Genomic DNA, 15,110 nt, shown 5'->3' with positions numbered 1-15,110 from the left:
TTTCGGCGCACGTGCGCAGAAACTTCCCTCCGTATATAGCTCCGGTGGAGTATTTCTGCGCACGGTCGCAGGGAATCCACTGACGGATTTTCGGCGCACGTGCGCAGAAGCGTCCATTCCGTATATAGCTCCGGTGGAGTATTTCTGCGCACGGTCGCAGAGAATCCACTGACGGATTTTCGGCGCACGTGCGCAGAAACTCCTCCGTATATAGCTCCGGTGGAGTATTTCTGCGCACGGTCGCAGGAATCCACTGACGGATTTTCGGCGCACGTTTTTCTTGAATTGTTATGATTTAATATTGGCCTACCCTAGAATAAATACTCCACCGTATTAAAAATAAACTCTAAAAATATATACATTTCATACTTTCTAAGTTATTCTTTTTAAACACAAGACAAGTAACTTCTGACTCTAAAAATATAGGCCTAAATAATATTTCTTACTTTCTACCCTATTAAATCATAACAATTCAAGAAAAACGTGTGCCGAAAATCCGTCAGTGGATTCCCTGCGACCGTGCGCAGAAATACTCCACCGGCGCCTATATACGGAGGGGAGTTTCTGCGCACGTGCGCCGAAAATCCGTCAGTGGATTCCCTGCGACCGTGCGCAGAAATACTCCACTGGCACCTATATACGGAGGGTTGTTTCAGCGCACGTGTGCCGAAAATCCGTCAGTGGATTCCCTGCGCACGTCAGTGCACGTGCGCCGAAAATCCGACTGTGCGCAGTTATTCCACTAACGGAAGTTCTGCGTAGGGGTCGCAGAAGATCCACTGGTGGATAGCTTACATAACTCCGTCCAAACAAACATAAAAACAAGGTAACATTGCCTGTTTTATTAATCTTAAAGGACAGGTTGTTCATCATAACAATCTCTTGTGGGCATATCTTCTTTAGTTTTTATGCAAATAAGCTAAACGTCCTTAATGGTCCCATATTCCCTGCAGGTACCCTATATGAATTAATAGAAATATGTCATAGATAAGATTTTGTTAGAATTGGTAGGTAATTTATTTGGTATTGGAAAATTGAATGGAATCGGAGATATAAGAATTGACCACATTCAATTTGGTCCTATAGAACAAAGTGCACTAATACTTAGTTGTCCCGAAAGTATGCGTTTGTATTTTCGGGACAATTATGTGTTAGTGCAGTATAAATTGCCAAGAAATTACTTTTTACCAGTTAGGACGAATAAACAAGACGTGAGACGAATAGCGATATTCAAACAGTTTATACGTCAAGACGTAAGACGAATAGTTATATGCACACAGTCTACTTATTCAATGATTCAATAATATACACGCACGCGATGTGTTTAGCCACCACTCAATCGGTGAACTATGTATAAAACCGGATATGTACTTAAATTTTACTGTAATTAATGCACTTCAGGCTTAGTCTTTCACATGGATCATTATTGTGCAATTTTGCAGAGTTTGTGGGCATCGTGCACTTTCATTGAGCTACATGTACCGCCAGTTCAATAACTGACAATTAAATTAAATGGATCGACATTTTGAAGGAAACATACCCTTCTAAATGAATCCAATTAATATTTTCTTTTCTGATAACATTACACATAGATTACAATATTATCATATTGTGTGCACCTGTGCATACTTTTTGTTGCAGAGTTTGCATGCATTAAAATGATAATTCAATTAAATGGATTAACTTTAGGAAGGAAACATACCCTTCTAAATAAAACTAAATAATATTAATACACCTGTGTGTATTTTTTTGCAACATTGCTGGGTTTGTATGCGCCGTGTACTTTCATCAAGTTATAGCTAAAAAAAAATCGCAATTAAATTAAATGAATTTTAAACATTTTAAACAAAAACCTACCCTTCTAAATAAATTCATTCAAATTTTTGAACATAATGCCGTTCAACTTGACATTGAACCAGGTGTGTACTTTCATCGGGTTTTAGCTAGGTTCAAAAACAATCTAGTCATGTGACTTTCAGCGTCTATTTTATCTAGCTAATTAGTTATGGTAAAAAAAGTCACACAATATTAATATTGTGGTCTAACGAACCGTTTGTTAACATGTTGTTTATTTGTAATATTCTTAATTTTGTGACAAATCGTGTAATATAATCTTTAAAACAAAACAAAAAAATGTTTGTCCGATGCTATTGGAAAAATTGTAAATGATCTTTTCATTATATTGTTGTCGGTACTTCATCGCTCTGAATCTGTAATCACATCGACCCCTTTGGGACCTTTTAATGTGTGCAGTGTGGTCCAAAACAACTTTATATACCCAATTTCAAACGTTGATTTCTCACAGTTGAAAATTCTGTTCCAACTTCCAAATTTTTGTTGCATATCCTTAAAGAACATCTTTCTAAAAGCATTTGGTGAAAAATTAACTGAGAAAGGATGTAAATTACAAATTTGGCGCCAGTTTGAAGGTAAAGGGTCAAAATAATTTTTTGTGGTGCAATTTTGAACTTGCGTGAATAAAAATTGATACTCAAAAACACATCATACTCATCTTGCAAGAATCAAGAGAATCAACTTAACTTACTGCGTTTTGAATAGGGATCGATTTGGAAGAATAAGATTCTCGCAAACTAAATAATTTAGAAGAATCGTCACAAGAATCGATTCTCTGTCTCAGACCGATTCTCGCAAGGACTCTCCTAAAGTTATTCCGACTGTGCATGCCCTGTGTCATTACCAATAGTTCAGGTCTACATGCATGAATAAAATCTTTTTTTTTAAATTATATTTTATGGTGTTATATAAAATTGGTGAAGGAAATTTGTGAGTATTGTTAGTGGTTTCATTTTACCTTGAATTTATCGTAAGTGCAGAATTCACTTACACCCGCTAATCATGCCTTCATTATCATATGCCTGTATTTTGCCATAAATCATGCATTAGTATAGGGCCTAAGTATTTTAGAAAGCAAATGAAATAGCGTTGTAACATAAATTATGCCCAAAACATAGGTCTTGTACATTAACAACTTGCAGTGATGCAACAAGTTTATGTCAGAAGGAATGACGTTCGTGTAAGCCATTACGAAGTATAACATGTGTATGTGCATATAGCTTTCCTCAGAATAACGGAACAAATTTCTACCTCTTTTAAATAATATGTATGATGTTAGCTTTATTCTAAAGCTGTTTTTTAAATTAACAAGCCGCGCAGATGTATACGTATTTTACATCCCGCTCCGGAATTCCATCTGAAAATTGCAACGTGCCTGCGTACCATCACGCCCGTGAGGAAAAAACGCTCGATGTATAATGTATTGTGACGCAGCAGCCACATGCGTACGTGTGGACAAACTAAATTGTGCCCTTTGAATTAAAACTGCCATCACATTTGTAATTTGAATTCTTTTTCATTAATTTTTTCACCGATACTCTTAGAAAGATGGTCGTTAAGAATTTGCAATTATTTGAAACAGACTTTTCAATTTTGAGATATGAAACTTTGAATGTGGGTAAAGTTGTTTTTGGATCACCTTGTAGTTCATTACATTACATTTGGTAGAAAAATTGAGTTCGAGTTCGTGAGAAAATGTTACAATATGGCTTTATTGGGATAGAATGTTTTAGTCACATAACGCGCAAAACCAAACACTCTTGGCTTTGACACGTCAACTACATGGACAAAGTTCTGAATATTCTAGAAAAATTAAAGTATTGAAACAATAAAGAAAATATTTTTGGATCTTCAAATTCTCATCTTTTTTTCGGAAAAAAAATTGTCCATCCTTATTCGCCAACAGATTTCGGTGAAACAAACCCCTCATGAATTTGAATTGTAGTCTACCCACTATAGCACACGCGTAAGTTATAAATTTATAAAATGGAATTTTCCAGAAAAAGATTAAAAAATAATTAACGAATTACAAAGATGGAATGGCTGGGCTACAGTTCGAAGTACTTTGAGATAGTACGTTTTGACGTGGTTCGCCAAGTCCAACGATGACGTAGGGCAGAACAGCCAATCATCAACGTGTGTAACATTTTACCCATAATGCTACGGGCCACTGTTAAAATCCTATATATACAGGCGTAAATATTGTGTTAGACAAGACAGCTCATAGATTTCGGGTCATCCGTGGCATAAACACGTCTTTTATTTCTTCATCATCTAGTCCTGTCAGCAGAGTCAGATTATACTTCGAACGGAATACCGTCAGTAGCAGCAATCATGTTTTTTCGTTGGATGCAGAACAATGGTAAATATGTTTTGTTTTATTGTTTATTTGTTTTAAACCCTTTGTTGTTATTTAAAAAAGGCGATCGCGTAAGACAAACCGTTTGTATGTGGGTGTGTGTGTGTGGGGGGGGGGGGGGGCTTGGTCCGGGGGCGTGGCCTTATCATATTGTAATTAAAATTTTACTTCTGAAATTTACAATGATAAATAACGGCTTATAGAAGGAAAGCCTGAAAACTTTAAACAATTTACTGCCTAAACATTAAGGGACGCACCATTAGATAGATATCAGGGGGCTGGGTAGTTGGGTTGTCACAATATTTAGCACCTAGGCAATTGTACTTTTTAGCACCTGGATGAAGCAATTGCGAAACAATTTTATTTACTCCTCGGTGAGACAATGTTTTTAAATCGTTAAGTTCTATACATGTATTTCAACCATTTGTCTTTGGATTTGTGAAACAAATTTTGTCCATATTTTTACCATTTTTATGTTTTGTAGCACCTAAATTTCGCGTGGCACGAAAAAAACATTATTTTTCTATTGAAATGAGTTTATATCATGGTGTAGCCAGCTTTCTTCGTGGTGGAGGGGGGGGGGGGTCAAATACAAATTATGGTGGAAATTATGAAAATAATTCATCAATTTGACTCGGTATTATCGGTGGGACATACGTTGTTTAGAGAGAATGTACATGAAAACTGTCAAGACTTGGAGCTTCCATAAAGGTTATTTTGGGACAATGTGGGCGGGGAGCGGGCAAAAATATGGTATTTTACACTCATTTTAGCACATGATCGGGGTGTATTTTGGTGGGAAGTGGGCTCCTTGTCCATTTTCTTTTCCGTTGCTTTCCCGATTTTCTCTTTCATTTATGATAGGCGGGCACTCTTCTCTTTCATTTTAGGCGGGCACTCTTCTCTTTCATTTTACTCTTTCACTCTTCCCCTCCTGCCCACCCCGCCTGTTACGCTACTGGTTCACGTGTTGAGTTCTTAGAACGTAACGGGAATTTATTCAAAGGAGATCTATATCTTAGGATTATTTTCTTCAAAACAGGGATTAATGTGAGGATATCTCGCAAAAAACATACCAGATCCATACCCACGTATGTGGCATAGATTTCTTTATGACATTGGGGTGGACTTTGGTGAATCGTTGCAGTAGAGTGAATCAAGTGTTTTCGTTTAAGATATCCATTAACCAGTTAACGAACAATAATATTGCACATAATTTTTAACAGTTAGTAGCTAAAATAAATATAATGAGGAAAACGGCACAAATTCGCGCGAAGCTATATGAGGTTAATTTTTCTTCAATAACTGTACATTATTGTTTTTCACCCTTGACATCAATTTGTTTTTTTCTGGTCCGAGATGGAGGTTTTTTTTGGTCTGAGGTGGAGCAATTTTATCATCAGATGGCATGAAAATATTTGTTCAAAAAAGTTTAATTTCGTAATTCTGCCGTTAGTTAAGGATATGCAATGCCCACTGTTGAATATTCAATGCCGATACGGATACTACACACAAGTGATGCAGTATTTCAAATGTTAAAACGACAATCAAAATACATAGAATCGGTTGTGTATATACATTTAGCAGGAGAATCATTGGTTGGGAATAGTTTAGCGTTAAAATCTCTACGTTGATGAAAATTAGTATAAAATTACAAGGGATTTTCTTACAGCGGTATTTTCGATACCCCGAGTATAAGTTCTCTACCTCATATGATCCCTAATGCTAACTTCAATTGGGTACAATAATATTGTAACGCTAGAGGGCGACATCTCGCCCTCAAGCGTTACAATATTGTTCAATGTTATGAAATGCTGATGTCTTCAGTAATTTCCGAAAAAGGTTCCAACATTGATGATAGGGAAAGGTAAATTATTGAAGTAGATGTTCCGTTTATAAGTAATTTTCATGATCATGAAAAATACTGCACAGAATTTAGAGGAAGTATGCGCAGTGTTCCAAGAGTTTTTTTCCCAGGAATATGGATATTCCCCACCATCTAGGCATTGCGCGAGCTCTACTTGGTGTGTATAGACCCTATCTAATAAACTTAACTGTAAAACAATTGAAAATGTTGGTTCTAATGTTGGGTCATCTAAGTGACAGAGGGACAGGTCTCCAGTTCGATTCCAAACCATTCATACCTATCACCTGTTTTATTATCATGCGACTTTCTCCGTGGTACCTTACGGAGGGCAACATTTTATTTTTTAAATATCCAGCAAACACAAAACGTTTTATCATTGGGTTATAAAGGGTAAAAGAACGTTTTAACAACGTTCCAACAGCATTTTTTTGGAAATTTAATGCAAAAATTCTAACACATAATGTTACTTAAGAGTTGACAAAATATTTTGCAAAAATTATTGCACAAATATTTTGCAATCAAATTTTCAACAATGTTGTTGTTAAATTTGCTCATATAAAACATTTTAAAATCGTTTTCAAGAATAGATTCCTATTTAAATGTTAATTTTCATTGATCACATTGTCCTTTTTTTAATTTCGAGCCAAACAAATGAGGTAAATGTAGAAAATGCTATTTCATTCCAGTGAATACAATGCGTGTATTAGCTCGCCGATCGTATTACTATCATGAATATTGGCGTCAAGACGTAATTAAAGCACTTCAGGTTTAGTCTATCACATGGTATTTTAGTACACCATTGGGCATTACAATCATGCAAAAAGTAGAAAGTCAAGAAAAATTGAGGGCATCGCTGTGGAGCAAATCACACATTATGGCTTTAAAGGTGTACAATTTAAAAACTAGCATAAAATTTTAGTGTAAAATATCAACAAAGATAAATGTATTGTATAGTTATTGTGAATTTTAGATGTTCATTTTGATGGGTGGAATCAGCATGATTGATATTTTAAGTCTAAAAAACATGTATGCCCAATGAAAACTTTTTAACACAAAAATTTCTGAATTTGTTGCAGCTTTCTGGGGCTTACTTTGCCTGTCAGTCTTAGTTACTATGGACTTGGGGCATACAGCATCTACCAAGAAAGGGGTTGGTATGTCTTCGCTTTACTACAATTGTGACGACGTGGGGCAGTTCACAAACATCGCATGGTGGTAAGAACGATAATTGATTTAATTAAATCCTTTTGTGGATTTTTTTTGGATATTATTTAGCGTTCATTATTTACGGGGATAGAGGAAAAATTTTGAGAGGAAATTTTTATTTGATGATTAGGGGCTGACATGTTTTGTAAATCATGGTGGTCGACATGATTTATTTTTAAATATTTGACCCCTCCCCTCCCCGCCGTAAATAATTGAATGATTATACAATGTTTCAAAAAGATATGTAGAAAATTAACCACTCATAAAAAACCATTAAACATAACACCGTCATTTTTCAGATATAATTTGTTCATCCCTTCTCTTGTTATTAGCAAAATTTGATAATTTTCGATAAATCCATAAGCCTTTGCGGGTAGACATGAGATGTTGTCACACCAATTCGCACATCGTTACTGCGCACTTCACGGCTTTGAAATGCGCAGTAGCGTTGTTCACTAAACGATGTGCACATCACTCTACACGCAAAGGCTAATGGGATTGACCGAAAAGGTCGATCACTAGATTTGTAACCTCAACATCCGGCATAACAACATAACATTAACAGTGTTCTTTTTTCCTTCAAAAACAGTTTAAGATTTGAAAATTGAATAGAAATGGTTATGCAATAGGGATTGATAACATGCGTAATACACAACACCTTTCAGGAATGATAAAGAAAGACAGGTTTAAAAAGACTAGTTTGCGTCTGACGTCATCTGCCAATCAAACTCGGACACGATTTGCTTACAGTGTCTTGAGTTTCTGAACGCGGCGGTAAAAAAGTGCCTTATGGTTAATTTTACACCTTCAAATATACAAACCGTTTCAAAATTTTGGTCTTAGTAATAGGAAACTTTATAAGAACTAGCGGGACACCCGCGCTACGCGCGGGTCCCCGCTAGGTGAGTAAATGGGAGCGTTCACTAAAACGGATGGAATTACTGAACAGGTAGAATCATTGAAAAGGTAAATTTCATTTATCTGAGTCTGACCCTCGTTAAGCCTAAGTTTCCATTTTAGCTTCTTTCTTTCTTTTTAGTTTCTTTTACATGGGCCAATTTTGTTCCATTTTTTTAAAAACATTTTGCTGCTAAGCATGTTTTTTATTTACTCAATCCCGTTCCCGTTATTTTCTAAATCTGTCCTTTCTTACATTTCCCTGTTGGCTTCATTTTTTATTTGCTGCTTAGCTTGTGATTTCCCGTTTTCATGTTATTTATTTAGTTCTGTCCTCAGTTTAATAGCTTTTTTTTATTTAAATCATCTAATTTTATTAGATTTTATTATTCTTTCCTTCTTTAGCCTATTTTATTCCCGTTCGGACGTGTTCACCCGTTATCATAATCCCGTGACCCGTCCATGTACCTTTTTGTCCTTTATTATTTTTCCTTCTTTCCTATTATCATGTCCACTGGTCTCTGGCTCGCAAATCGTCTGGCTCTGCGCCGTTTACTGCGCATTTTAATTTTATTTTTCTTTATAGTACCGCTTCATGTTGTTTAAACAACAAACATCTTTTTCCCGTATTTATTACGTCCTCTCATAGCGTGTCTGCGGACGTGTTCACCCGTTATCATAATCCCGTGACCCGTCCATGTACCTTTTTGTCCTTTATTTTTCCTTCTTTCCGTATTATCATGTCCACTGGTCTCTGGCTCGCAGTCGCGTGGCTCTGCGCCGTTTACGCGCCCATTGGCGTAGTGCGCATTACGCACGAGGCGCCGACGCGCTGCCGGCCAGCTGCAGTGACGCGTAGTCTGGCAAAGGATTTTCATAACAAAAAACCCGTTTTTACCCATATTTTCACTGTTTTTGCAGCAATTCTTGACCGTTTTCAACCAAATAAAGTTTAAACACGTTCCCGTATATTCATCGATCTCCCGTATGAATTTGGCGACATTTGGATCGAAACTGACAGAGCCTTTATAGGCATACATAGATAGATAGATACATACATACATACAACATTCCCCTATTTATAGTAAGATACTTTATAAAAATAAGGCACCATATCAACAATGCCTAGAAAAGTTGCCTTTTACCTTGTAACAGTACCGCGATTTTTCTACATTTTCTGCGATTCCTTTTCTCCGATTTGTCAATGAATATTCTATCAATATTCAGCAAACAAACTGGTACAGTTAATAAAAGAGTATTTCGTGATCCTAGCATCCACTTTATATGACATTTTTCAGTAGATTTCCAAGAAAAAAGCTTATTCGAATAAAATTCAGTCGATTCCGATTTTTCGTTAGCCGTTAGCGAGTTATGCATAATTAATTGCGTGTATTACATATACACTGCTCCATAGGCCACTGTTTTAATTTCGTTCTGGTGTACCAGAACGGAATTCAAATTTGACAATATTTTTACAATTATTATAAAAGAAAGAATAAATATCTTAATAATAGACAATATTAATGGCGGTGCCAAGGCCCAGGATTTAGCCCTGAAATATAAATACAATTGGGTCGCCACTGATTACAAAAGCAATCATAATTATAAGGGACACTTCGTTATGAAGTGAAATTATAATTATAATTATAGTGTCAATGCTTGCACGGGATTCTGAAGCTGGGGGTTTGATTAACAGTGACGACGCAAACTATTTTGTTTAAAATTATGTCTTAGATTATATCTCGTAGATGCACGAGTAAAACTTACAGGGATCTAGTAGGTAGTCTGTAGATTTTAACGAATAATAATTATTAAGATATATTTCTAAAATCTACATGTAGGTATGGGGGATATGTATTTCAAGGACGCTATATCCTGTTTTTCTGTACTGGAACTTGTGGCATTGCTTCAAGATAAAACTTTTACGCTGTTCACTCTCAAATAATTTTTGTTATTTTGAGGTATGAGAAAATTGTAGGGCTTATGAATAAAGACTTTTGAAATTATAATAGCCTAGGATAAAAAAGCATTCGGCTCTAGCTCGGGCCATATCATGTTAAAGCAGTGTGTCAATAGAACCCGTCCGAGACTGGCTACTTTGTGTTTGATTGGGCGTGCTATTTGTCGACGGACAAATGTTACCACTATAACTACCGGCAAAATGTGTTCGAACGCCCACTGTAATTCCTATGTTCTTCTTACTTGCGCACGCTATATGAGTCACTGGAAACTAAGAATTATAATAGTGTTCTCTCGATGTTCATCTTTAGCATATCCCTCCCCTTTCCCCACCAATCAATGTTGGGAGAAGATATGATGAAGATGAGCACATTGCCAACATTGTACGGGGGAAGAAGGGGGACCATTTCCAATGAGGTCTTTAAAGTGTTCGAACAATTATTTCTAAGATTGTAGATAGTGACTTACCGGCCGCCGAAATGCCAGGATAAAAACCAAATCTGTGATGCTTATCTTCTATTTGGGTTTTTTTAGGGAGCGATCGTTATTTATGGCAGGGGGAATGGGTAAATTTAGGGGGGAACATGAAATTTTTTGTGGTCTTGAGGGGGGAACCTGAAATTTTTAGTTGAACCAGGAGGGGGGATTGTTAAATTTTAAATGGAGAAAATTGGGAAAACAAGGGGGAACGCGAAAATTTTGAGCGGACGCGAGGGGGGAACGCGAAATTTTTTGTCAATATTTTTGCCAAAACACCCATTCCCCCCCCTGCCGTAAATAACGATCGGTCCCTTAGGCAACAAGTATTTATTTCGACATATTTCAGCATTGAAATTACAAATTCTCGCGCGCTTCGCACGTACACGTCCAGTTGAAGTCATTTTTGTAGCGGGTCATCTAACGATTTTGCTATTTTGTCCAGCTTAGAAATTTGTCCACTACTAACTAGACACTACGGCAGGGCCCGAACACCGATACATATATGTATAGTATGTCAACTCAGACATTGTCAGAAGTACAAAGTAAATAGACCTCGGAAACTGGAGGTTTGAGAATAATTGTTTCAGTGCAATGCGTGTGTAAATGCTTCTTTGGCGCGCCAACTGCTGCACGATTTGTACTTGCCGAGCACACCATGCTCTTTCTGCGTCGCGTTTTTAACACACAGCGCGTGTGACGCAAAGCGTCGACCCCGCCGCGATGCCACAGATTTGGTTTGTACTTCTAGGTTGAAGCAGTATAGTCCATCGAAACTAGTTACACATAAATATATGGACAGAACTGTTTATTTTCTGCCTTGACATATTACTTACTTCTTTTTTTTTTTTTTTTTTTTTTGCTTTGGGACAGAATTTTACACACTGTCAGTATAGGTTCATGGCTCAATATACTTTGCTTTATTAACCGGGATTGTTTTGTTTTGTATTCAAAAACAAATGCATCATTGAGATGTGATTTGAATTTAAATTATAAAATACAGTGGAATTTGACGATGTGCCTTTTCTAGGATGCTGGATGGAAATGTTTTGTTATAATTTTGTTTTTCGGGTATTTTATTTACCACGGTGCAGGTACAGTTGGGGAATTTCGACCGCCTTTCACTCAGACCGAGATCATATGTGTTCCAATGAATTGCAACAAAAAGACAAGTATATCCCAATGTGTTGGGGATATTGGCCACAACCTCCTACAAAGAAGGAGTTTAACTTCCTTGCACCCTCATCTGACATTAACAAACATGTCATGGGTTTCTACGAACCAAACCATATGAGACAAGCATTCATGAAACCAGCGGAGGCTGCCGATCGTTGGAGAGAGCTAGAAGCAGCAGGGAAAGCAAACGGCGCAACAAAGTTTATCAGTCCAGCCGCGGCACCTGGAGGCGTCTATGATCACATTCAATGGTTTGACGAATTTTTTCAAAGTTGTTCAGATTGTCAAATAGATTACATTTCTACTCATTGTTATTATGAAAAACCCACTGAAGTTATGGATTATCTCAAAAGTTTATGGGAAAGATACAATAAGAAAATATTTTTGACAGAGTTTGCCCTTCCCCATACTGACGATCCAAATGATCAGCTTAATTATATGAAGGAGCTGTTACCTATGTTAGAGGACGCGGAATATGTTGAAAAGTATGCTTGGTTTGCTAGCCGAAAAGGTACTGGCACCGGCTATGTAAAGTCCTCTTGCTCCCTGTTAGATAACAAGCTTACAAAAGACGGGAAATATGAGTCTAAGCTTACACCACTTGGAGAATATTACAATAATTTTTAAGTGTCAATGTCATGCAACTTTCAATTTGAAATAAAGAAAATATAAATCTTTGTGGGTTCCGGGTGTCCCAAAAGTCATTAGAACCATGTATTTGGATAACACTAGTAAATATGTATATATTTTAAAGGAAATTAAAACTGCACCTGTTTATTTAAAATCAAATGTAATGAAATTTCTCTAAAATGAGGCTTTAACAATTATGTCCCAGCCTCAATCCGTTTTCAAAAGCCCATCAGAAATTCATTTCATTACCTTAAGACAAATGGGTAAATTTAAAAATCTCGGGGAAATATACCAACATGGTTGTTAGATAGAACGCAGGGCTGGAACCAAACCCATGGGTGTGATAACTTTAACGACACCTGTGTATTTCATTTCGCATCCTTAATAAAGAGTACAACATTAAAGATAGACTATAGGAATCCTGAGTGCCTCTCTCAAATTTGTATCGCACTCTGGTTGTACCATCTTTCCTGCCATCAATTTACTTTGTGGTACTGTGGAATTGACTCTGGAATGGATGTATATATATGTTGTGTCTTTTATTTAGATGCTTTTCCACAGCTTCACATTGTATTTTAATCGAGTGCCTGGAGACCATGGGCACAGGGTACGTTTGCGGCTATGGTACGGAGGGGTTGGGTGCGTTTTTCCATCTTTTCTGCCTTCAAGTCCCCCGTGCTCTATCCTCTGCATCCCGATGCCTTTACGCTCCACGTATTCAATATCTCTCTTGCCAAGGGCTCGCTGGTCGAGTATCCTTGTGTGTAGGTTTTAAACTGCGGCCGTTTATTTCTAATGTTTTAAACTATTGTATGTATATGTATATTTTGTCTTGTGTATTATAAAGCTTGCTGATGAAATTAAATATATATCTACCTCCAGTCCTCGACACTAGCTTCGTTCAGTGTGTTGGGGTGTACTTGGTGCGTGTACATACTTTTCCGCGCGCGATCAACGTGCAGCATTATGTACACTGAACTTCAAAGCTAGTGCCGGTGGTACTGGAGGTAGATACATATACTATAGCGGGATCCCCCGATGCTTTTGCTGTTCACTGGGTTGAGATAATTTAAGTGGATTTTGAATAATTCTTTGATATATGTAAAAATAAAGAATACTATGATATATTAAATAAGTTGACAAAAAATAGATTAAAATACTCGTTACAACTGTGTTTAATTATCGTTGACCTCTGTCTCTCTTCCGGCTTCCATATCTTTCCCCCGGTCACTCCTCCTCTCTTTCGTTTTTCTTTCGCCCTCTCTTTCCCTCGCTCTTACCCACTTCCTCTCCATTCTCTCCCCATCCCTCTCTCTCCGTCGTTTCACCTCTCCAAGGTTTCATCTCTGTTCAAGTTACTCCCATATTTATTGTTATAATGAAAGACAGAGATAAAAGAAAGAGACTAAATCGCGTCTGACGTCAGGGCAAAGCCGCGCCGTGATTGGTTGCCTACCTGCGCAGAACGGCATTTTATGTCTAGTTGTCAGAAATTTAGACGCAAAATAATAGTCTTTTTTTATCTATGTCTTTCATTATAATTTGCATTTAATTATTTGTTCATTCATTTATGAATTCACGTACGCCAATTTGTCCACATTCATTTCATGGATATAGTAGTTAAACGTCATTGAGTAAGTACTATGTTTAAGGGTGTTGAAGGAAAATAATAATAATGAAAAAATGGAAACGTGTTTTCCCTCTACAGCCTGTTTATTGATGCCTTTCAGTTTTCTTAAGGAAAGTGCTCTTGTATACTAGGTTTGATTAGTCTAAAACATTTTACATTTGTGACCCAATCTGATCCACTCAGGCTTAATTAAAGATTTTGAACATTGAGTTACTACCACTATTAACTTGCTCAGTAATTACTGATTTTGAATCCCCAGGTCTTGAATACTTGGTTGCAAAGTTATGAACCTTGCGCTGTATCTACAATTACTGATGTTGAATCCCCAGGTCTCTTGAATACTTTATATAAAATTGTTCTTAATAAAGGTGATGTTAACATACCTCAATAACGTTTCGTGCTGTAACACAGCACTTTCTCGAATTGAATGACCAGATTTGACCTTGGACGTCGCCTTCTTCATATTGGAGAAAAAGTATACTTTTACCTATCTGTGACATACCTTTCTGGACTAATAAGCAGAAAGCTCAAAGGTCAAGATTTGACCTCCACATAGGTCAAAACCTGAAAAATGCTCCGATCTATACCAAATTAGTCTCAAATTGTACATCACTGAAAATTCATGCAGAAAATAATAGTTTGTATTGTATATGATGTTTTCTTACATGGTAACCATGGCAACATAGCAAAAAAGGGCTTGGTCTATATTTTCATTTTCTATTTTCATAAACAATCAGCGTGTCTTTCAGATTATGACCCCTGTGAAGGTCAAATGGTGACCTTTGACCTTTCTGCGTATAACTCAAGAAGGGAATGTCACAGATAAGGTAAAGGTATACTTTTTCTGGATCGTCATGACAGGAGGAATAACTTAGATAACTTTTCAACAGGTTGGTGGTCTTGAGAAGCAATATCCATCAAATACAAAACTATGGACATCGAAACAACGTCATACTCACTGGCAAACCAAACTAGCAGATGAAGAAATAAGATGTGTTTATGCCCGTAGTATCATGGGTATAATGTAACACACGTTGATGATTGGCTGTTCTGCC

General features: G+C 36.9%; 1 protein-coding gene across 1 annotated transcript; it reads left to right on the top strand.

Annotated features, from left to right (window-relative positions):
- Positions 1-4,082: 4,082 nt before the first annotated feature.
- LOC140145975 (uncharacterized) lies at positions 4,083-14,103 on the top strand. Its single transcript, XM_072167710.1, has 3 exons — positions 4,083-4,216; positions 7,157-7,295; positions 11,714-14,103. Exons 1-3 carry the CDS (start codon positions 4,189-4,191, stop codon positions 12,420-12,422), a joined length of 876 nt encoding a protein of 291 aa, XP_072023811.1. The 5' UTR covers positions 4,083-4,188; the 3' UTR covers positions 12,423-14,103.
- The last annotated feature ends 1,007 nt before the right edge of the window (positions 14,104-15,110 follow it).

The sequence above is a fragment of the Amphiura filiformis genome, chromosome 2 (assembly GCF_039555335.1).
Source record: "Amphiura filiformis chromosome 2, Afil_fr2py, whole genome shotgun sequence".
Taxonomy (NCBI): domain Eukaryota; kingdom Metazoa; phylum Echinodermata; class Ophiuroidea; order Amphilepidida; family Amphiuridae; genus Amphiura; species Amphiura filiformis.
The sequence above is the reverse complement of the archived record's forward strand: the minus strand, read 5'-3'. Positions and strand labels throughout refer to the sequence as shown.